This window comes from Crassostrea angulata, chromosome 3, assembly GCF_025612915.1.
Source record: "Crassostrea angulata isolate pt1a10 chromosome 3, ASM2561291v2, whole genome shotgun sequence".
Taxonomy (NCBI): Eukaryota; Metazoa; Mollusca; class Bivalvia; order Ostreida; family Ostreidae; genus Magallana; species Magallana angulata.
Window position 1 is genome coordinate 17,466,087 of NC_069113.1, and position 24,921 is coordinate 17,491,007.

The following is a 24,921-nucleotide window of genomic DNA, read 5'->3' on the forward strand; positions in this document are numbered from 1 at the left end:
AACTTACAATTCTTTGCTATGTAAACAAAGCTTTTCATGTTGAAGAGAACACTCCAGTTTAAGACCTAAAATGAATGTCTTTGACGTTGGGAATTTTCAATTTATGCTTGAAAATAATTAGATAGACAATTCACCTTGATAAAGACTTTTACTGGTATTTTGAACATATGTAAACAAAAACAGAACACGAGCCTTGTTTACATGACAGAATTGTGAGCCCTGCATCTTTCTAATAACTTTACGTCCGACTCTCAAATTTCATTTGAGCATTTGATATGCATTCCTATAGCAGTGTAAACATTAAAATAAGAAAAATTAAACGATTAAAATCGTGACCATGCCCTATTAAAAATGAAAGCGACAAACATCCCTAGTATGGATTGGGACACGGAATGAACTAGGTTTTGCTGTCCATGGAAACTATAAGATGATGAAAATGGTTACATAATTGTTCATGAAAACTCCGTATTTCTACTGTAAATATTTTGATAATTGCATTTATCATAAACAAATTGGGTAATATCAAAATCAGATCTAGAGGGGGTATGAAGGAAAAGGATAAAAATTTATTCCTTGTTCTAAAAATATGTGCTTTATTTCAAGCAAAACACAACTGGACTTAATAACGGCATATGCAAGTTTTAATCCATACATGACATATATTTAGTGGTTTTCATGATATACCGGCTGGTAATGATGATGAAGAAAAACAGTTTTATTTCTTGTGCCCAGCTTTATCTAAGAAATCATCATATTCAACTACTGTGCTTATGAGAATGTATGTATATTCCTTAATATTTAATCATCAATTTAAAGTTTATTTTTTGACGCAATTATCAACAATTGATAAATTGATAACACCATGCGGTTTTTTGTCTAAGTATATATTTCTTTCAAAACAAATTTGAGAAGTTATGGAAGACTAACATGTATTTTTTATCAAGCTCTCGAAATGTATTTGTTTGTTATTCTTGCATCACAGTTTAAATTCTATATATCGTTTTTAAAAAAAAAATGGGTTTTTTTTCCAAAACAGTGTCTGGAGTATCGATTTATAAATTCAATATTTTCGTGTTTCTTAAAAAAGGAGTCATTAAGAAGTCATCTTAAAAATAAATCCTTTCCATGATTGCAAGGCGAAAATCAAGGGACTTGTTTTACTTTTCAGAGTAATAATAGTATTCGTCTGATGGGGCAGAACTGAAGGTTTTCCCAATGTCTCCCATGATTTCTTTAAATGTTGGTCTCTGCTTCGGTTTGGCTTGCCAACAGTGTTGCATCAGTTTGTAATAACTGAAACATAAATACATAATTGTTTATTGCATTTAAAATATTTAAGTTAACAAAATATATAATAATCACAAAATTATTATTTAACTATACGACACCGAATGTAATCATGCGTAATTTAATCATAAATCAATACCAAATTGTATTGCATTACATACAAATCATTTGCAAATTCGGGTCTTTTCATCCTATATCCGTTTTTGATTTCCTCTTTTATTTGCCGACTTCGTATACCTGGATATGGACTTTCTCCTGTACAAACAATTATAGACAAATAAATCTAAGAGTTATTTATTGAAAATCCATTTTTCAAGTATAAATTGGATAATAAAACAAGTTTTTATTTCCATGCTATTTGTCATTTATCTTATAGATTTGTTTTAATACCAAAGCTAAAGATTTCCCAGACAACGATACCAAAAGACCACACATCGCTTTTGGTGGTGGCATCTCTCATGGTTGTCAGGCACTCAGGGGCTGTCCATTTTAGAGGAATACGCTCCTAATAAAAAAATAATAGGATGGATATTTTGACAGAGATTTCAAAAATAAAATTAGAATTCAAAAAAGAAAACAAAAACATTTAATCTAGATACAAATACTAAATTCAAATGATTGAAAATATGTATAATTTCATCCAATTAATGACAAAAGAAATAAATGTAACTCTGTATAATTGATTCTTAGATAATGCATATATATCAGCATATGCAACATAACAGTTTAGGTTACAATTACCCTATACTAAGACTTGTAACTAAAGATTAAACAGAAGCTTTACCTTGTCATCAGATTTAACATTCCCGTCGGCGTCATTGTTTTCTTTCTGATTTGGCTCAGGTCCAAATCCGCAAATCTTTGGCTCGAGTTCATCAGTTAGCAAAATATTTCTGGCTGCTAACTTCTTATGTACAATCTAAAAAGTAAATTGTATCGAATATCGAAATGTTCATCATGCGATTGGGTGAATATTAAAATTAAGTTGCCAATCTTTTCCTCTCTCTCTCTCTCTCTCTCTCTCTCTCTCTCTCTCTCTCTCTCTCTCTCTCTCTCTCTCTCTCCCAAGAGAAGGTATTCCATGTTACATGTATGAAAGATTATACAAGGGTAATGCGAGGTATGCGGAAGTAAAAAGTATAAACCTTCTTGGTCTCTAGATGGCACATTCCCTTAGATATGCCATAAATAATGCGATACAGCTGCTCTATCGTGTCTTCTGAAGTTGAATTTTTCTGTTGCATTAGCCAGTTGCGTAACTGACCCTTTTCACAATATTCCAGGATCATATATGGCCCCACTTTGTAAAAAAAAAAAAGAAACCACTACAAACCGGTTTAATAGTTTGATGGTTCATGTTCCGATATATACTGAATATAATCTTTACGTATTTAATTTCTAAACGAAGTTATTCCTAACTAGCTTACTTGCATTGTTGTCAATAACAGCCCCAATAAACAAGAGGATGTTTTGATGTTCTCCAACTTCCGTTCCAAAGAAATTTATTTTAGCTCTCATCGTTAGGGCATTTTCCTCAGAATAGCCGCCTGTAAGATTTTTTTTCTTCAAATGTTTGCTTTAAAACTTGAACATAGAGCACACAATAATTACATGAATAATTTTAATGATAAGGCGTCTAAATTGTACTTACTTTTCAATATCTTAGCAACCACTATTCCTTTCCGTTCATTGTTGCCTTTAGGTCTGTACATAGCTTTGTATATGTCTGCAAATCTACCACTTGTTATAAGAGATTCAATGCCGATCGTTGATGAAGGTAGAACCCATCTATTGGTTTCATTAATTGCCATGTTACCATATATGTAAATATCATCTTCATACGCTGGGTTCTAATCAAAATTCATTTAAAACAATGCACATTTAGTATTTAAATGCACTATATCACATTTTACGAATGAATTATCAGCATACTGATGGTGATTTTGTATATATCATTTTAAACTTTATAAAACGCAAAGCAGTTAAATAAAAGTTGTAAACTATTCCAAGTTATGTAAACTCTTATTACATAGATAGAAATTAAAATCATTCCGAATAATTTAATTTTGTACAACTAAAATTAGAAAGGAACCAATTAAAAAAATCAATTATGTTCTATAATATAAATGAATTTTGTTAAGCCAATCAAGTGAGGCGTTACAACCAGAATTAGATTATTCACATGAATAACATACGGTGTGTGCCGAGGAGAAACGGTTATTGATCCTTGTCCTAACCACTGTAACGCGTCTTTGTACTCCCTGTTTCATCCTCGACAGCCGCCCCATACGCCACATTGTTACCATGAAAATCACACCACCAAGTAATAGTAGAATAACTACAGAAAAAAGAACGTACTCATATAACAGTTAAATCTACGTTTCCCGAATATGTCAGCATTTCGTTACATTTTAGATATTAATCAATTAGTTGGTTGACAAGTGGGTAGGGGATATTAAAAATAAATTCTTTTCACAGAGATTCAAAGCAGAGCGTTCGAAGAATATCTCAATTTTACCTATAACTATTCCAGCAATTGCTCCTCCTGTTAAAGTGGGAGGCGATTCATTTGTTTTAAAAGATAACAGAACTGGATCGCTGACTTCACCTCCGTTATATTTTGTGACAAAGGATAGATTGTAACTAGTATCTGAATCCAGTCCAGTTAAGTCCACCCAATCGGCGTCATTTGAAATATTAAAAGAAAATTTCTGTCCGTTAGATGATTGATACTGAAGGATTGTTTTCTTTCGGTTGTAGCAGCTTGGGGCTATAGTCCATTTTAAACGTACTCCATTGTCATACGTTGCGGCTACGTGTAAATGCATCGGTCCGGAATCTTTCGTTGAAAGAAATCATGAGAAATTAAAAAAATAAGGTGAACCATACAGAAAAATGTTTTATGAAGTTAATAATTGTGTTTGCATTGGATTTCCGTTGTCAGAAAAAATATACACACATTGGTCCATTCCATAAAGCGATGCCAAGTCTGTGATCTTCAATAAAAAAAACAATGATAAATTGAATCTTATTGCGTTTTTCTGTGCATAAATAGCTATGTTTTGTTTCTTCATTTTGTGTTTGGTTTTGTTAGACAAACAAACTTACTGTATGATTGTAATGCGTAGCTTTCATTGCCATGTTATAAACAGTCAACTCCAACATCACAAATTCCGTCTGGAATTCTTTTTTAGTAACAACCATCCAACAGTTGTTAATATCCAAGATATGACTGTTGTAAAAGAATTCTCCCTTAGGAATTTGGTAACCATTTGAGTAGCCTGGATCAGACTAAATAATGAGATAAGGGTATGTAAAATTAGAGCACTCCATGACAAGTCTGTTAAAAATTGCATATTCATTCCAAAGATTATTATATAGCATCATGCTACGTTAAAGTAAGAAATAATTGAAAAAAATTTACACTCTTAAACTCTTAAAAACATAGATTTCACACAATATTTACCTATTTTCTTCGTTAGTATAAAATGAATTTATTTAGATTGCAAAACCTATTACTGTGGAATCATTTTCATTCATAAGGGTCAATTTTCGCCAAAATTTTCCTGGTTCGTGGGGACGTAATTTCGTTGGTAGCAAGTTCTATTTTGTTTTTTTTAAAGTTACAACAAAAAAGGATACCTCCACCAACTTTACTTAACACGAGATACATAACTTTGGAACTCAAATGCTACAGATCTGCTGCTAGCGATAGTGATAAGTGCCCACTTGGCTAATTAACAAGCCAATTAACAAACACCAAAATCGCCCAGGAACATGACTTAATTAAAGGAGCATTTCATCGTGTTGGATTGTGATATCCGGACAATGTATACAGTCAAAAGCTTAATTAACAGTTTGTTACTGCTCAAATATTCAATACGTTACAATTCATTGTATATAGTAATAGTTATCTTTTGATACTAGTTAATAAAGTTATTTATTTTTCTGTTCAAATAAGTACATCGATTGTCTCTTTTAAACTTGAAAAGACAGATTAAAATGTATCAGTCATTTTACGACACAAAGAACTAGTGTAATTGGGATAATTTTAAAAAATATTAAACAAATCCTTGTATATATAGCTCGTGGGGATGTAAATTTGTGGGTAGGTTCGGTTTTCGTCAAAACAAAACATTTGCTTAGTGCAATATTAAACTGGTTGTAGAATTGGTGAAGCATTTATAATTTTAGACAAACCTTAGATTTGTTTCCTTCAATGTATCCTGATTTAAACACAACTCCGCTGTTGTTTGAGATCAGCCTCCAGTGCACTCTATATATTCCACTATCTTCGTCACGGGTCAACACTTTAAGACTATATCATCAAAATAAAGTATGCAATTGTACATGTATATCATAAGAAGTTCCAATTATTCAATGATTTTGAATTTTTGCAAACAATGTCTGACTTTAACTATCAACGACGATCATTTAGACAACTGAGGGAGAACACTCTTCTTTTGGGATGTAAAAAATAGATTTTAGAAATCATTCTACGATCAAAGGATTTGTTTAAATGTATAATAATACGTATTGGGTCTTTCATGCCATAGTAAGTCAACATTTAAGTCAATTTTTTAACATCTATAAACATGAAATTTCATCAGCAATTGATTATGAAAGAAATTTAAATGATATAAGTTGCATAATACAAAGTATATTCATTTTTAGTAGATATCCATGCTTGTAAAGTACTGGTATAATATGGATTTTAATGGAAATAAATGGATTACTTTTCGATTAATTTTCTACTACGGTATGTACATGTTGTTTATAAAATTTTATAACAAAATAACCGTCGACATTTCCGCAAAACCCCACTTATGAGTGGATTAGCTTTTAAACACTTACCGACTTGAAAACGGGTACTTCGAAACATTTGTATTTGGAGTAAATAAAACATCCGTTTTAGTCAAAGGCCGTGGAGGCGTTGAATCGAAATAAATTTGGGTTTTATCTATTTTTGTGTTTCCCATTACATCAGTTGCCTTAACCCAAATGTTAATGCCATCTCCATCTCTTCGGCTCAAGTTAAACGTTTGCGTCTCAGAAAAAATGTCGTCGACGGCAGACCAAACAGACGGGTTGTTTGTTCCCTGGTTAGCGTTTCTGTGAGCATATTCAAAACGTACGATGCCATGGACGTTTTTGATTCCTTTTAAAGTCCTATTACCGTCCATATCATCCAGTAAAGGTAAAACGTATCTAGCCTTCATTGTATAGAAATCATAGTTCATATAAGTGCTTACAGGGATCAAGAGCTTATTGTCTTCTTGGAATTTATTTCTAAAATGGCCATTCCATACAGCATTTATGCTTCTGTCAAGGTTATCTTGCCACGTGTAGTTTGTTTCTTTAACCCCACTTGCAACCGTAAAACTTGATGAATTATTGGCAAGTGTAATTGTTGAGTCCGGGTCGTATAAAACAAGACTTCTAGCGAATTCAGTATTATTTGCAGTGTCCATCACATTTAAAATGTATGAATACATTCCTGGTTCTGAAGGAGTGTGATGAAACGATCTAGCGTCCACGTCTAGTTGGAACGTGTTTTTGGCATGCCATGGGTCAGGCTCAGTTAGATTAGGTTGTACATTTCCATTAGGTTTTAATAAAAACTCTTGAATGGAAAAACCATGGACACCAGACATATCATCTGACCATCCATCCCAGGAGAAAGATAGCTGACTCTGCATAAAGGTTTTTAAAAATTGATAGTAAAGAGTAAAATCATATTTCGCTGTTTAAATAATACCTAAACATAGAAATGAATATAACAGATTTCAATAATTATAAAATACATGTACCTTTGTGATATCCTGCAGAACTGTGAATGGTGTCTGGTTACATTTACCGTCAGTTATACAATGCTGAGGTTTCACAAAATCAAACCTAAACCTTGTAGCCTTTGTTGATTTTTGTCCAATAAATGTGTCTTGCACTGGCGAGTTTGGTTTATTTAGTTTTCGGAAGCCTCCATTTGTTGCAATCACAGATATAGTTAAACTTCAAATACAATAAACAAAGTATTCTAAGAATTTCATTCACTATTGCTTTCATTTGTTAATAAAACCATTTAATTTCAAACGATGTTTCAAAGGTTCGAAATGAAATTAAAGAAATCCATGGTATCAAAAGAATGGGTCATTTAAAAAATGCCTCCGATATTTGATTAGTCAGATGAAATCTACTTCTAGGTTTGTTTTTAAATTAGCGTATGCATAATAAATTGTAAATCGAACAATACTTACTTATCTCCGTGCTCTAAAAGTCTGTCAAAGTTGCTGTCTGTAAAATTACACCAATACACAGATGTGTCTGGGTTTAACGATCCAGGGTTGTAAGGACAATTGAGTGTCGTTTTGTTTATACTCACAAACTGCTTTGATGGATCTACAAATTATAAGTTACTCATTAACTGTACATGTATAATGAATTAAAATGAGACTAGATAATAATTCATTTCGTTAAAGTAAAAATAACGGTCAAAAAGCCGTACCATTTCTGTCCACTTTTGTTAAATCTACTTGAATCTGGCCCGAGACAATGCCTAATTTGAACTCCTGAACATAATTTGGACGCATCATATTTCCAGGTGGAGTAAACATTGCAGAAAAACGAACGTTGAAAAAGTTGTATCTTTTTTGGTTAATCCACAGCGTGTCGATCTCGGTAGAGTTCGGTTTCGAGGAATCTGTTGCAAACCTGTACATTTCTCTCCTTTTTCCAGTCCTTTCTATGAATGCCAGATATGATGAACATTTTGTAATGATAGGTACCATGTCTGTTGTCACTTTAAAAAAAGTATCCTCTCAGAAATCAGATCACGAGTAATATTGTGTTAAAAATGCACCGGCCAAGATTGCTATTTCATGAGGCAACAAAGATGCTTCAATTACAAGGTAAAGTTAATTATGAGTATAATTAAATATCTTATTATTATGTATCATATTAATGCTTAAAAAGGCATTGAATTCATAAACATAAGGAGGAATGGTTTTTAGCCGGGCTTTGCTAAAAGCCCTGGCTGTAGGCGTCCCAATCGCCGTTCTTACTATAAATAGCAAAGTAAACAAAAAACCTAATAGCCTTCAAGAAGAAAACCTCCGATATACAAAATAGTTATCCTTATATTCTCCAAGCTATGTAATAAAAGTGCTATTTTGTTTTATTTTTGAGAAATCAAGCAAAAATCGTTTTATTTATAATTGCCAAATCTTTATCAACGCTATACACACGAGATTGAATATTTGGACACATAAACATTCTGCGCAGGGATATCGCGAACTACTTTCCGAAGCGTGGGAAGAAGAAAAACAAAACAAACAGCGGCATATTCGATTGAGAAAGAAATACTAAACATGGTAAGTATCATGTAATTAGCTATTTATGTAAATACTTGATATATTGTTTCTCCAAAGCTGATAGGAAATTTGACAGAGTGCAGAAAAATGTATGTTTTTTTACCGATTGCATGAATATATAGGCTATAGGTCAATTTAGAACCCGTCAATCCCTCATTCGTAAATTATAGTGTTTATTAGCTGAACATGATTATAACCATAATTTTCACAATTTTAATGTAACGAAGTTATGTTGTTCATATAGTGTTATTAATTTTATTCTTATTCTTTCGTTCATAACACATTGATACTCTTTCTGTGAACGAAACGACTGTGCGCTTCGACTAGTGGGCACGTACCGCCATAATGAGTTCCCGTTTATCTGTCAGTCGTGAACTGTAGTATTGATATTTGACTACCATCAGTTTCATCCAGTAAAAATTTTATGTATTAAATTTGTTTTCTGTAAGCGAAAATATTTAGAACCATTGACGCTATAAGTGAGCGCCTACCGCCATGCTGAAATGCTTGTAAATCAAAAATTCGCCATGACAATGATTGAAATTAATTATCTTAATTTGTTTCGTATTTAAAAAAAAAATCAGAGTGAAGAAAATATCAGCATTGTGTATAGTTTATTTTGAAATGACACGGATCATAGAATGCTATAAAATTTCACAGCTATAAGAAATGGCATGTCTTCATGTGAATGTGTTCTGAGAAGTGGGGTTGGTTTGAACATTTCATAAATGAACAAGGTAACTGAATAGAGTTGGAGGTGAACAAACTTATATTGTGAGAAATATTGGAGTTTGAATTGAAATTACAACTTGAAATTGAATGTTCTTGGGAGTCAAACAATTTGAACGAGGTACAATTTCTTGGAGAATGAATATTCTTGGAGTTGAACAATTTGAAAGATGTAATATTTCTTGAAGAATGAATTTTCTTGGAGTTGAACAATTTGAAAGATGTAAAAAATCTTGGAGAATGAATATTCTTGGAGTTGAACAATTTGAAAGATGTTAGATTTCTCAGAGTGTGAATATTCTTGGAGTTGAACAATTTAAAAGATGCAAGATTTCTCAGATTGTCAGTATTCTTGGAGTTGAACATTCAAGCTTGAATATACTTGTATGTATGAGAAAACTATGTTCAAAATATTCAAAGTGTTTGAGGCTAAAGCATATCAGAAGTTCTTGTAAATTACATAAAAAACAATTTATATACTGTCCAATGTATTAGTAGAGTTAATTATTTTTTTAAAAAAATGCCATCGTAAAGAAAAATATTTTTTAATAACATCCAATGTCTGAAGATTTTCTGTAATATTGTAAGACTGGAAAAAGTGAAATGAATTTATTTAAAATTTAAAGAGAATTGTTTGAAATATTAGTTTGAGATTGATTGAAATACAATGGAGTTTAAAATCCTGTGCAAAGGTGATTTACATCAAGGTTCCAATATTTTCCCATTGCTATCAAGAGGTAAACAATGCGTTTCCATTTGCTTGATATTTTTATTAAAAACTCGTACATTAGATGTTTATGATTGGACTAAACAGGATTTATATGATGTGTTGAAGCAAGGGGATGGACTGTATAGGAAAATACAGAAGGAAACTTTAAGTCCAAATGAATATTTGCATCCAAGTGAACTACCAGAGAAGGTCGTGTTTGAAGATCATAATTTTAATTATGAATTTCGAGTGAAAGTGTTGCAAACTTTTAGTGGTGTAATTTGCGGACAATTTGTGGGGAATATGTCAGTTTTTTCTCTTGAAAATGCCATACTCTCTTCGTATAGTGGCAGTGGCTTTGCATATTACATTTTGCTTGTTCAAGGAAGTGCAATAGGCATATTTTATAATGGGCAAAAGTTTTTTGTGTTTGATTCTCATGCCAGAGATGAAAATGGCAGAAGTTGTTCAGATGGATCATGCATTTTAGGCGAAAGTTCCTGTCTTGCAGATTTATGTTTTCACTTACGAGATGTAGTAAAGTCTTCATGTTCTTTGCCATTTGAGGAGCTGCAGTTTGATTTGCATGTTTTTAAGTTATCACATACTTTCAAAAGAAAAAGATCTTCAGCTAATACAAACATGGATGATCACACAAAGACAAAGCAATTTAAGACAGGAATTCTGGAAAATCTTAGCACTGTCATAAATCAAAGAATGCATCTTAATGATCAAGTGTGCAATCCAAATGCTATTAGAAATAGCTTTCATGATAGTATTAAAGATGGTCCTTTATACATTTGTTCATCATGCACACAGACTTACTTCAAACACTCTGTTCAGAGAGTAGATAGGACAAAATTCAAACATAAAGATCTAATGCTAGCTTGCCTTACAGGTTACAAAAGTGTTGGTAATAAAGAATGGGTTTGTAAGACTTGTGTTGGTGCTCTTGCATCTGGGAAAATTCCAGCATGTTCAGTTGCAAATGGTTTAAAATTTCCTGAAATTCCTGATGAACTTAAGCTAACTCAATTGGAAGAGCGATTAGTTGCTCCTAGATTGGCATTTATGCAAATCAGAGAAATGCCACGTGGAGGACAGTTGAGTTTAAAAGGAAATGTTGTTAATGTTCCAGCAGATGTAAACACCACTGTTAAAATATTACCAAGGATGCAGTGTGATGAAGATACCATTCTTCTGAAATTTAAACGGAAAATGTCTTATAAACATCATATGTCATTTGAAAAGATCAGACCTAACAAGGTTTTTGAAGCAGCAAAGTGGTTGGTTAACAACAGCTTGTTGTTCAGAAATGAAGGAATACAAGTTGATGAGAATTGGATGAACAACTACCAACAATTAACTGAGGATGATAATTTGTTAAGAGTAGATGCTGGAATACAGAAAGAGGATAGTCCTGGTGAAGATGAAACAGATCAGTGGACAGAGGATGAACATTTTGATAACAGACCAACTGGAAATTTTGACACTTTGCTTCATCCAGCAGATTTTAGAGAATTTAACCAAATTCTTTCTTTAGCACCTGGAGAAGGCAAAACTCCCTTGGGACTATTTCAGGACATTTTTTCAGAATTCTTGGCTTTCCCAACAATTTACTGTGGCACATCTAGACAAGATAACACTTGTAGGACTGTACCATTGCACTACAGCACAATTTGTAAATGGGAGTTAAGAAATGTTGACAGAAGAGTTGCTATGAATCTCCCAAATATATTCTACAAGTTAAAGAAATTACAAATCAAGCAGATAAAGGACAAAGTTTCTTTGGCAATGAGAAAATGCAAAACAAATGGGAAAAGAATTACAGTTGAACAGGTCTTGTCCCCAGGTTTCATTGATGATGTTGCTATGCATGATGAAGGATTTAGAGTGTTACGAAAACTTCGAGGTTCCCCACCATACTGGGAGAGTGCAAAAAAAGATGTTTTTGCAATGATCAAACAACTTGGTGTACCAACTTGGTTCTGTTCTTTCTCAGCTGCGGAGACTAGATGGGTACCTTTACTTCAGTGTTTGGCTAAACTAGTTAAACAAAAAGAATTGACAGAACAAGAGACCATTGAAATGACATGGCAAGAGAAGTGTGAATTAATAAAGTCTGATCCTGTAACCTGTGCCAGATACTTTGACAATAGAATCCAGTGTTTCTTAAATTCTGTCTTGAAAAGCCACTCTCAACCAATTGGAGAAATTGCTGACTATTTTGGTAGAATAGAGTTTCAGCAAAGAGGATCACCTCACATCCACCTTCTCATATGGATAAAAGATGCTCCTGTATATGGTCAGTCTCATTTATCAGATGTTATCAGTTTCATTGATAAATATGTCACCTGCAAAAAAGACATAACAATTCCAAGTCTTGTTAATTATCAGACACACAGACATGCAAGAACTTGTAGGAAAAAAGGTAAAGCAATTTGCAGGTTCAATTTCCCTATCCCTCCTATGCCATCAACTGTTATTTTAGAGCCATTGAATGATGATGACAAGAAGCTTGCAGAGAAAAATTTTATGAAGGTAGCTACTTTAATGAACGAAATGAATAATGTTGATGTTATGAGTTTCTCCGACTTCTTGAAAGAATTAGAAATGGATCTTCATACTTATTTATTGGCTGTGAGGTCATCATTATGTAGTCCCAAAATTTTTCTCAAACGCTTACCTTGTGAAACAAGAGTCAACAATTATAACACTATTGCATTAAAATGTTGGGAAGCAAACATGGATATTCAATTTATTCTTGATCCATATGCATGCGTATCTTACATAGTGTCATACATCTCAAAAGGACAAAGGGGATTGTCAAATTTATTACATCAAGCATGTAAAGAGGCTAGATCAAGTGAGAGTGATATCAGGCAACAGGTTAGAAAAATAGGAAATCAGTTTCTTTCTCATGTAGAAATTGGAGCTCAAGAAGCTGTATATCTAGTCCTGCAAATGCCTTTAAGGAAATGCACAAGGTCTGTTGTATTCATAGACACAAATTCAGCAGAAAAGAGAGTTGCTTTATTAAAATCTTTCACAGACTTGCAACATTTACCAAAGAATTCAACCAACATTGAGGCAGATAGTGTTTTGAAGAAATACAAGCGAAGACCTAAAAAATTGAATGACTGTATATATGCTGATTTTGTGTCCTGGTTTGACACAATTTATTCTGCTAGACAAAATAAATATGCATCTGCAGAGAGTGAATTGCCTGAAGATGATGTTGAAAATAATGATGACACTATTAGTGAAAGTGAAAGTGAAGAAGAAAATAAAACAGAAATTATAGAATTTAAAGATGGGACATTATTAAGAAAAAGAAGTAAGCAAAAGGTTCTGCGTTACAACAAGGTATCAGAAAATGAAAACAATGAAGAACATTATAGACAGCTGTTAATGTTGTTTACATCATGGAGAAATGAGGAGTGTGACTTAATGAATAAATGCAATTCTTTTTATGAAAGTTATCATAAAATGGAAGATGTTATATTGCTAAATCAACAGAAATATGAAAAAATTGACCAACAATTGCTAGAAACAGCAATTACCGAATATTCTGAGGATTTTGAAAATTCTATAAGAGATCCTGTTTTGCCTCAAATTGATCACCAAGAACTCATTGATAATATTGAAGGCCACCATCCATCAAGGATGTATGGTTGTTTTGATCCATCTGTAAATGAGGTTTCCAATTCCTGTGAGCAACCGTGTTCATATGATCTTGGTCAAGACATTGGTATCACAAGAAAGCAATTAGATGATTCCTGTTTACCCTTGAATGAAATGAGTGATGATGCATTTAGAACACTTGCTCAAAATCTAAATCTTCAACAAAAAGAATTTTTCTACCATGTATATCATTGGTTGAAGACAGAGACTGATCCTTTGTACATTTTCCTCTCTGGAGGCGCAGGAGTAGGAAAAAGTGTAGTACTGCGAGCTTTGTATCAGGCTTTACTAAAATATTACAATCATCGCCCAGGAGAAAACCCTGACCATCTTAAAATTTTACTTTGTGCTCCAACAGGAAAAGCTGCTCATAACATTGGAGGAAACACAATACACAACACATTTAGCATTCCAGTTGGTAGGGGATTTAAATTTAAACCTTTAGATATGCAGCAATTGGACACAATGAGATGTAAATACCATTATGTCAAGGTGATTTTCATTGATGAGATTTCTATGGTTGGTAGTGGTATGTTCAATTTTATTAATTTAAGACTTCAAGAAATTAGAGGATGTACAAAACCATTTGGAGGGATTAGTGTAGTAGCTGTTGGAGATCTTTTCCAACTGAAACCAGTGATGGATTCTTGGATATTTAAACAAAGGTGTGATGGACTTCAAGTTCTTGGAACAAATTTATGGAAAGACCTGTTTTCTTTCTATGAACTTGAAAAAATAATGAGACAGAGGGATGATTTAGAATTTGCACAGCTCTTGAACAGACTTAGGGAAGGAAATCATTTGATTCCAGAAGACATAGATAAACTCAAAACAAGAATTACTGTAAAAGAGAATCTCTCTGCATCTGCTCAGAAATTGCCTCATTTATATACTACCCGTGCTGCATCAACAGAACATAACATGGAAGTACTTGCAAGTGTTTCAGAAGCACAGAAAACATCAGTTGATGCCATAGACAGTATTTCTGGTGAAATTTCTACAGACCTTAGAAGAAAAATTCTAGATAAAGTGCCTGATGATCCATCAAAAACAATGGGACTAAAAAAAAATTTGCAAGTGGGTGTTGGTATACAATATGAATTATGTGTAAATATAAATGTTGAAGATGGAATGACAAACGGTTCTCCTTGTATTGTTCAATTATTAGATTTCAGAGTTGAAAACTCCACAAGATGCAGTATCATTTGGGTTAAGTTTGAAAACAAATCAACTGGAAAGCTTTGGCGTGAAAAATATGCTCATTTATTTATTGAATGCATTCCTTCACATTGGACACCTATTTTAGAAACAACAAGAAGTTTTACCTTACAGCACTATAAAACTTACTATGTTACTCGACGCCAATTTCCACTTCAAGTTGCTGCAGGGAAGACAATTCACAAATCACAAGGCTCAACTTTAAAGGGAGTTGTGATAAACTTTGAAGGCAGAAAAACAGAACATATTCATTATGTTGGTTTGAGTAGAGTGCAAAACCTGAATTCTGCATATATTCTCAACTTGAATGAAAAAAAAATCTGTGTTTCAAGCGAAGTACAAGAGGAAATGGTTCGTCTTAGACAAAAATGTGGAACAAAATTAAGCATCCCTAATGTAGAACAACTCGGAATATCAAGAAGTATTACCATCTGTTTTCAAAACTGCAGATCTCTACAGAAGCATATTGAAGACATACGAAAAGACAGATATATCACCAAGGCTGATATATTGGGATTGTGTGAAACACGAGTTTTACAAAACAAAGATTTATACAATTTAGATATGTACAATTCCTTCTTTGTTTCTGAAAAATGTCCCCATGGAATGGCAGTCTACAGCAAATGCAATGTTGCAAGTCTCTCAGGTCATTGTATAGCTGGGGTTGAGTTGATTTTAATGCAAGTACAGCATATCAATATCATTTTTATTTACTTTCCCCCCAAATCTTCTACTCTCAAAGTTTGCAAAGAGCTTTTCCAAGAAATAGTAAAAAAAGTGTGTTTGAAAGACTGCACAGTTATTATGGGAGATTTCAATCAAAATGTTTTGGAAGGTAGTCAAATTGCACAATATATTTGTGAGTCCTTTGGCTTCATTCAGCTTTTGAATTCTGTTACAACAGACTATGACTCTTGTCTTGACCATATTTACATCAATTTTTCAAAGTCAGATCTTCTTGCATATGGTACATTAGAGTCTTACTTCTCTGATCACAAGCCAGTTTATGCCATAATTAATGAAAATGCAATTACATTATAAGCATAAGTTATACACTAGCAAACAAAAATATTACATCTGATGTGGTACTTACCATGTGTTGTTAATCTACCGGTATTTTAAAATAGTGAATTATAGATAGTATGTTTTATACCTTACCTTTCACATTATCAATAATATTTTTTTTATTGCAATAAGACTGAAATTATGAAACAGTATTACTAATTTATCATCTTCATTCAGTGTTAAATATTAGATATGATATTATAATATGGTAAAAAATCAACTTTCAATACTGCATGTAATATATTCAAATCATTTTTAAAAAGAAATATGTCAATACTTGTGTTTACTTAATCTTTTTATATATATTCAAAGCTAACTCATTGATATTTGTGCATATAACTTAAACTTGCATAGTACATTTTTTTTTACATCAACAGAGTTCTGACACAGACCTTGCTACAATAATGAAAGCAGTTGTGGGACACTCTCCCTATCCAAAGAAATTGACTGTGAAAGTCCTTTGTAGTGACCCAGCAACAACTTATATCAATGACAAGAAGGAAAAGAGAGAGCTGATGAACACTGTTATTGCAGACAGTTCCAAAGTGGTCAAATGTGTGGTTTATGATGCTAAAAAATTTCACAGGTTTAAAGCTGGCACCACCATTATTCTGAGAAACATCATTCGCAAGCCAGATGGGATAGCTGTAACAAGTGCGACAGTTATATTTCCTGCACCAAAAACCCTCAACCTCCCACCATATATGGAGAAGGAAGGGATGGCTATTTTGCATCCCCCCCTGCTGATGTGAAAACTGTGGAAGAAGCTTTGGCATCTCCCACCAAAACCAAAGTGTCCGTCCGTGGGAAAATCATTCAGGTTTGTATCGAAACAGTAGTAAGAAAGACACCTGTGTTTTTTCAATAACTTTACCTTCTCGAATTATTTCCTAGTAATGGTTCAGAGTTTTATGCATAAATATTCAATGTTGCATCCATTTCTTAATAATAACCTGTATTCACACTATCATCTAACATTGCCCATGAAATACATATATAATGTGACAAATTGCTGTCATTTTAAAAAGGACTACTGTACAATACTTAAACCATATGCATGTGTAATAGCCTTAATTTTCTAACCTAACTCCGAATTTAAAGGCTTCATACTTCTGACAAACCTATGAATTATACTAATTAGGATTTCATGTACAGTATTAGCATTTTACTTTATGTGCACACATTCCACACTTCTTTGTTAATTATGCAATGACAGCTTACATGTAAATATCATATTTTGATGCATTTTCTTGAGATGTAAACTCTTATAAAAGGATATAATTATTCAATTATGTATAAAATACATTCACATAATTATTATTAAATATGCTTAAAAGCATTAAAAATTTTAAGCTTGCAATAAATTCAATTGTTCAATATCTGTTTGTAATGTATTATAGGAGGAAGCTACACGTTTGGTAACAGTCAAAAATGAAGAAAATGTAAAGGTGAAAAACATCTTCTTGGAGGATTCCACCAAAAAATGCAAGATAGCATTGTGGAGAAATCTAGCTGATCAGACCATCAGACCAGGTGACTACGTGGAGGTCTCTGACTGCATTACAAACACCTTCAGAAATGAGGTATCCTTATCTACCACGTCCAGGACAACAATCACTGTAAGTTTGCCTCTCTTTCTATACATTTATGTTACTTTTCATTATATAAATGTTGCCTGATGTCCTACAAATCTTTAAATCTGTAGTAAATAATAAAGTTCAATAAAAATTATTTCATTTTTCAAACAGAAAACAGAGTGCCCAGAAGAAAATGTTAAATGGGAGATAGAATCTGTGTGCATTGAGGACAAGAACACTGCCACCCTGTTGCTGAAAGATGACAGAGTTGTGACAGCACCGGTGAAGTCCCTCCTGGATGCCTTTCCTGAGTGTGAAGAAAAGGACCTTGAAAAGTATCTACTTTCCCTTTGTAGCCCAACTTTAGTAGTACAGTGTACATTTAAGGGCAGTGATTTGATTGCCATGAAATTTTAGGTTCATGAATATACATGGGATTTTATTTTTTTGTGTGTTCAGAATGTGCCATACATTCCCATACTATTTGCAACAATTCATGTTACTGCTTGTATCATCACAACATCCCATCTTGTTTGTTTATACAAGAGGTCTGTTTTGTATTTTGCTTTGTGTTCACTTGTTTTTCAGACACATTTTCTTTTGCATGTCTTGATGAAATGTTTTGGCACTATTTTCAAGCCTTAACTTGTTTCTCATTTTTTCAGATTATTGTCAACACCCTTTCAATGATTAACATTGTATTTTTATTCTAATGATGCTAATTTTTTTTTTACATGTTCTCTATTCAAATCATTTTTGCATAATATTAATGTGCCAAACATTGAATATTATTTTGATCTGTGTTGAAGTTTTCATTTCATTTAATTGAAATACTTAAAATTCTTGTAACAATTGCTAAAACATTAACTTTTCAATGCCCAACCTAAACTGATTGTGTAAGATTTGTACATGTGGTGTGCATTTGGAAAAAAACCAACATTTAAGTCCTTGTATTTTGAACTAAGCATTGTTTTTTCATAACAATACAATGCATGTGCCTTTTCATGATAATTATGTATTTGTTAGAATTTAGACATTCTTTGTACATTCAACAAGGATAACTTAGTAACCCTTTCTTAGATTCGAGATATTGAAACTACCATTAATGTTTCCTTGTATTGAAATGCTTTTCATCTTGCTTTTATTGGATTTTTGTTTAATGACTGTGGAATTTTGGTAAAAATTTTCAATAATTTTTTTAATTTTTTTAGATGGTAAATTTGTACAATGTGTTTTGTATGGTGCTACCGGTATTGCTAATGATGAGACCACAGTCATTATCTGTATATATTTGTTCTTGTATATGTGTTTTATTTTTTTTTTATGTCATTTTTTTGGGAGGAGGGGGTCATTGAGTAGATACATAGCTCAGATGTTGAAGAAAGACAAACATTAGTTTTGGTTTTCTAATGTCATTTTAGTGAACATTTTTAAAATTTAGTTACTTGGCTCTTTGAGTATACAGTGTCTTTTGTATGGTGCCAGATGAATTTTGCTCAGTATTGATAATGAGGAGACCAAAGATTACTATGAAGATAATTTTGTAAATAAACTGTTTAAAAAATCCTTTGTTGTAGTTTTTCTCCTTGTTGCAAGGTTAAAAGTAATAATATGGAAAACTTACCTCTCTTGGCAATTATTAAATGCAGTATGTCAAGTTGAATAATTAGTACAAGATCTACAGCTGTAGCTAAGTGTGTTCTCTACTTGAACAAAAAGTCTCTTAATATTTATTTCCCTTGTGTTGCACCAAGCACACATTATTGTTAAAAGTCTCTTTTACAACCGTTTTGATACCCTCTACAAATTAAACATTTCATTGAAGTGTAATTTGTAACCTTAAAGCCCGGCTTTCAGTACTTTCAGTACTTTGATTTTAAATGCACATATGCTGGTATTCACAAACATACTTGTTTTGCAACGATTTAGTCCGTATGATCCAGTGAATCCAGAATTGCATTGACAATGTATAAAATCAGAACAGCTACCAGGGAAACACGGCGAATGGTAGGAACAAAGCGCTGAAAAATAATTTGAAAATTATTTGTTGATGAATAGGGAAAATTGTGTAACATGTATGATAAATTTCATTATCATAATTAGCATGTGGACATATTCAGTAGCAATAACTTGCATTTAGGGGCAGAAATATACCACAATAAAAAATGTATGTATTTTTGGAGCATAAAACCAGTTTTAAATGATATTAGATGATAGCCAATATGTTTCTTATTGTTTATGTTATATCACAATTAACAGATTTGTATAGAAAACTCACGAACTGCACAAGTTGGACCAGTGTATGTTACGTCACAAACACATTGATTTGGTGCTATACATGTACCGCCATTCTGACAACTAGGTTGGCAAACCGCTGAAAAAAACAATTTTTTATTATCTAATAGAATTTAGAAAAGAATTAAAAGGATTATTAACATCTAAATTGTCTAAAACATATGTATCATGGTACATATTTTATTCCGACAACTGAATGCGTGGTAACGACTACGAACCTTAGATAGAGAATGAGTTGGAGAAACTTCAAGAATTCAAGAAATAAAAGTACAGAAATATTAGTTGAGATTCTATTAGTAGTATGGGTTTTCTCGACAATAATCATTTTCCCTCATTTTTCAAAATTGATATTTTGCACAAAAAATGAATCAATATTGAAATTAATATTTCTTAGTTGATTTTGATTTACTACCATCCAAAATTAAGGATATGAATTTGCTCTTTAATATGCAATATAATTATAAGTACCTTTTCATTTGATAAGAAGCGAAATATATTAGTTTTAATTGTGCACACTGAATCAAAACACCAAATTGAATACATTTCATAATTATGTCTCATCATGTTATTAATTGAAATAAAAAGTCTGTTTTTGAAAATACTTGAACTTAAGAAGACGGGAACATCGGCTTTTGTTTTCATTTATTGAACTATTAGAATAAGAAATATACAAGTTTTGACATTCCGTGAATTTATTGTATAATATTATACATACGTATTGTGCATGTTGAACCTGTGTATTGAGGAGTACATTGACATCTTCGGTTTCCATCACAAGTTCCTCCATTCATGCAGGAGGGTCGACAAATAGCTTCACAGATGAAACAATAAATCAAAATGAAACACTTTATACTCTAGCGTAATTATATCTTTTTGACCACAGCATAAGGGTCTGCATGTTCACAAAGTTATGTAGTTATGTAGTTTGGCTTATAGCTTACAATTAGATAATTATATTAATAAAAAAAATTTATTTTTATATTTTGAAAATCGCAATAGGTTGAAAATCAATTAGTTTCATATGGTGTACAATACTGGTTAATGAACGATGTTTAGAGCAGATATAATTGAGATAATAAGGAATCAATAACTATTTGGCGGTACCACAGCTGATCATTGTCATTCGATAAGGAAAAGGTACTTCAAGTAATGCCGCTTATTTCTCTTTTTCAAGACCCGTCGTACATGTTTTTATTATTTAGCATTTTAATTATTTGATATAGAATTCATGGAGCTATGCATTATGATTTATGGTATACAATGTCCATAGTTCTACGTGTATATTGATTAGTAAACACTTATGCCTACATTAGTATAATGAAGTTTGTACTTAAAAATACCATCTGAATGTAGTTTGTGTTAACTACATACGTAAGTTGCTACAATGTTTTTTTATCTAAATATTAACAAGCTTACTTTTAATATCCAAATGAATAATTAATTTCAACCTGTACAAAATTTTGTGAATGCATTAGAATACTTGTAACAATTTAGAGTAGAAGTATATGATGGTATTGATTAACATACGTATATTACAACTGTGTCCAGAGTAGCCATTGGGACAGTGACAGGTGTTAGGACTCACGCACCTCCCGCCGTGCTGACAAGATGGGTTACAGACAGCTGTAACAGAAAGCAGTTCCACAACCTGATTTTCATCTTTGTATATAAAATAGCGTTTATTCATTTCAATTATCTATTTCAAACGATAATTCAAAGAACATTTCAGAACAAAAACAAGAAAGGCTTTCCCATTCAGTGAAATGCATTTTAACCAATGGCATGAAACACGTCGTGAAATTTTTCATAAATAAATAAGGTTTAATATAAAGGTTATCAAATACTCCCAAACATACTAACGTGTTTCACATCGACCTCCCGAGTAACCTCTGTAACAGGAGCATTGTTGTGGTCGGCGACAGTATCCATGTTGACATGGCGGGAAACAAATTGCTTCATTTAAAAACAGAGACAATTAAATTAAATATGAATACAAGCATCTGATTAAATTCCTATTTTTGTTTTACAACATTGATTTTAGCTCAAAAGAATTCTAATATGCATAATATAATCAAATCGTAGTCTTAGGAAAATATATCTTTGAAAAAAAACTTCGATCGACACTTACGTTTTTCACAGCTATTTCCTGAGTAACCGTTAGGACATCTACACACACCTGGTGCTACACAGGTCCCACCATGTTGGCAGTTGCATATTGCTAAATCAAGAACAAAATGAAGAGTTACTTTACCAAATATTCCCACTGTTCTATACAACGATATATTAAGAAGTGACCCGGTACTTACGCGTTGAGCAGTCCCAGCCGTGATATCCTGAGCAGCATCGTTTAGACCGGTAGTAAGTGCTGACGGTCCAACTTCTCCACATTGTACTATGATATCAACAACAATTTACTGTATACAGGTTAAAGGGGCATGGTTACGATTTTGGTCAAAGCTAGTATTTCCGATTTTAATTTTTACCATGCTTCAGTAAGGCATTCTTAATAGGCATCCACAATTTTAGTGTTATTCGTTGAGTTATAAGCAAATTACACAGCTTGAAATTCTTTGCTATGTAAACAAAGCGTTTGTTTACAATTTGAATTTTAAAGTGAAAATTCTAATTTTAGACCTAAAATAGATGCGTTAATCATAAGGAACTGTTTAATTATGCTTATAATGAATAAAAAGATAGACAAATCAGGTTGAAAAAGATTTTTTACTGGTATATTGAACCTATGTAAACAAAAACTTGGCACGAGCCTTGTTTACATGACAAAGAATTAAGAGCGCTATATATTGCTTATAACTCCACAAATGGCTCTCAAATTTCATATTATCATTAGAAAAGCATTTCTAAAGCATTGTAAATAATAAAAAAAAAAAATAGAAATTGACTAAAATCGTGACCATGCCCCTTTAATATTCGCCCCCGTTTTATTTCCGCCACCTTTTGTCGTCATTATAACCCCATTAAAGGTTTTAATTTTGTAAAATTTATTTAATTTAAGATATAACTCCTCTTAAGGGTTTGAATTTCTATATAAGAGAAAAGCTGTCAATGTGACAGCAAACCGGGGGTTTTTTGTGGGTTTTTTTTTGGTGAACAATATCCATAATCTGTTTGTCAACCTTGAATTGATGAACACTACCTATAGAGAAAATTGAAGTACGCCATAAGTAATATTTTGCCAAATAATAACTAGGTTCAACAGCTGGTATTTTTTCATGAATGATTAGAAATCAAATTCATAGCAATATACACACCTACGATATCTGTACAATTGATCTACAAAAGCACAAATTTCTTTTTTGAAAACTGTAGAAGGAATTTTTAGTACAACAGCTGCAACCTATATGCAATATTCTGCCAAAAAATGGCAAAGTTCAAAGGTCGGATATTTTTTCCATAAATAAATTGAAATCAAATTTCTAGTAATACGCAAACCTTTGATATATGTACAATTGATTTGCAAAAGAAAAAGTTCCTATCTTGAAAGCTTTTTTGAGGATTATCCGTACAATAGGGGTATCCTGCATGCATAAGTAAAATTTTGCAAAAACGTTCAACAGCTAGTATTTTTTTAATATAACTTATCAGAAATCAAAATCCTAGCAGTATCCACACCTCTGATAAATGTACAATTGATCTGTAAAAGAACAACTTCCTACTTTGAAAACTGTAGGAGGAGTTATCCGTACAATAGAGGTACTCCTCTGGCAGCCGCCCGCCCGCCCGCCATTATCATTATTTCAAATAACCGAATTTTTCCGTTGGAAAACCCGGTTAAAAAATCCCCCATATCTTTTCCCTTATTCTGAAATTCTAGCCGCAGATAAATTGAGTATACAAGAAAGATAAGCAGGGGGACTCTACTGGAATGTAAATCTCTTATCACAGGGTCAAATGTTTTGGTGATAGGAGGGTTGTTAGGTCTGATGGTGAAAATGAATTTATCATTTAAAACATCTCGTTATCACTTACTGATCGTCTAAATGTTACTGTAAAATGTACTTAAATATAATACATTTTCATTAATAGCTTTTAAATAATTCTGATACATGTATATACAATGTATTGTACAAATACATGTGCTACGTTTTTGGTTTTTTTTTTCGTTAACGTTATTAGCATCATAGAACATGCACACTGGTGAAACGGTTAAGAACATGTATAGGTATATGACACCGCTGTAATGTTTAAAGACATAATACGGCATTTTGGTGTAGAAAAAGAACATATTTATATAGATCATATTAGTATGTATTTTCACATAATATCGCTCCTACCCAATAATTTACAAAAATTAAACACTTTTGTTTCTAGATAGTTATGTTAAAATAAATAAATGTCGACACTTACCAATGGCCCCAAATTCTGCAAATACATCTGCTTTGTTGTGTGTAAGAGACGGATGTCACTTCAGTAGAGCATGGAGAAACACTAAAAATTGTATACATATTTATCGTCAGTACATTAATAGCCATACAGAAATCAAAAGGAATAATATTCTCAACTTAAACCGCTCAAACGTGATTAATTTGCATCTTATATTTAATTTGAATTAAAACATATAACATTTATCACTAATGTTGACAACCGTTTAAATCAGGATTGCACAAAATAATAACTACTTATTTGCCTTTTACAACGAAATATACTTATATAATGAAATGAAAAATAAAACATTGGTCTAACCACATCATTTGATAAAGCAAATATTTTTTCGATCTCTAAAAAAATGAAAATTTTGATTTAAGATATTCACTGAGTTATTCATTCTTCATGTGCGTAAAATTCAGAATGGATTATAACACACTTTAAAAATAGTTTATTTAGGTACTAAAGTATACTTAAAAATACTTACTATCGGTTTTCTAATAAGCAGACAAACCCAAATATATAGAACAATAAAAGTGATGTCATTTTTAAAAATCAGAACTACCTCCAAAAAAATCAGAATTGAAGCAAAACATTTTGGTTGAAT

The 24,921-nt window shown here is 32.3% G+C and overlaps 1 protein-coding gene and 1 long non-coding RNA gene across 3 annotated transcripts; one reads left to right on the plus strand and one right to left on the minus strand.

The window, feature by feature from the left end:
• Positions 1-713: 713 nt before the first annotated feature.
• Positions 714-24,921, minus strand: LOC128177505 (uncharacterized). Of its 2 annotated transcripts, XM_052844227.1 has the most exons (25): positions 24,802-24,921; positions 24,297-24,377; positions 22,238-22,323; positions 22,060-22,149; positions 21,792-21,884; positions 21,459-21,554; positions 20,647-20,742; positions 19,915-20,010; positions 19,547-19,657; positions 7,790-8,083; positions 7,542-7,683; positions 7,098-7,296; positions 6,142-6,980; positions 5,488-5,605; positions 4,396-4,578; positions 4,247-4,283; positions 3,806-4,126; positions 3,483-3,625; positions 2,939-3,137; positions 2,715-2,834; positions 2,433-2,587; positions 2,072-2,206; positions 1,678-1,792; positions 1,449-1,542; positions 714-1,293 (listed from the first exon to the last, which is right to left on the minus strand). In XM_052844227.1, exons 1-25 carry the CDS (start codon positions 24,858-24,860, stop codon positions 1,158-1,160), a joined length of 4,038 nt encoding a protein of 1,345 aa, XP_052700187.1. In that variant the 5' UTR covers positions 24,861-24,921; the 3' UTR covers positions 714-1,157. The 2 variants fall into 2 exon arrangements, with proteins under 2 accessions (XP_052700187.1, XP_052700188.1); XM_052844228.1 differs by lacking the exon at positions 24,297-24,377 and having other exon boundaries at positions 24,802-24,869.
• Positions 8,311-19,443, plus strand: LOC128177506 (uncharacterized). Its single transcript, XR_008242840.1, has 4 exons — positions 8,311-8,654; positions 16,437-16,879; positions 17,460-17,678; positions 17,808-19,443. It is a non-coding gene; the product is annotated as an uncharacterized LOC128177506 (long non-coding RNA).

Coding starts and splice junctions, on each gene's coding strand:
- LOC128177505 (XM_052844227.1), bottom strand. CDS start 24,860: ATGACATCACTTTTATTGTTCTATATATTTGGGTTTGTCTGCTTATTA. Junction 5,606..6,141: donor AAGTACCCGTTTTCAAGTCG/GTAAGTGTTTAA, acceptor TTGATGATATAG/TCTTAAAGTGTTGACCCGTG. Junction 4,127..4,246: donor GCTTTATGGAATGGACCAAT/GTGTGTATATTT, acceptor TTTCAACGAAAG/ATTCCGGACCGATGCATTTA.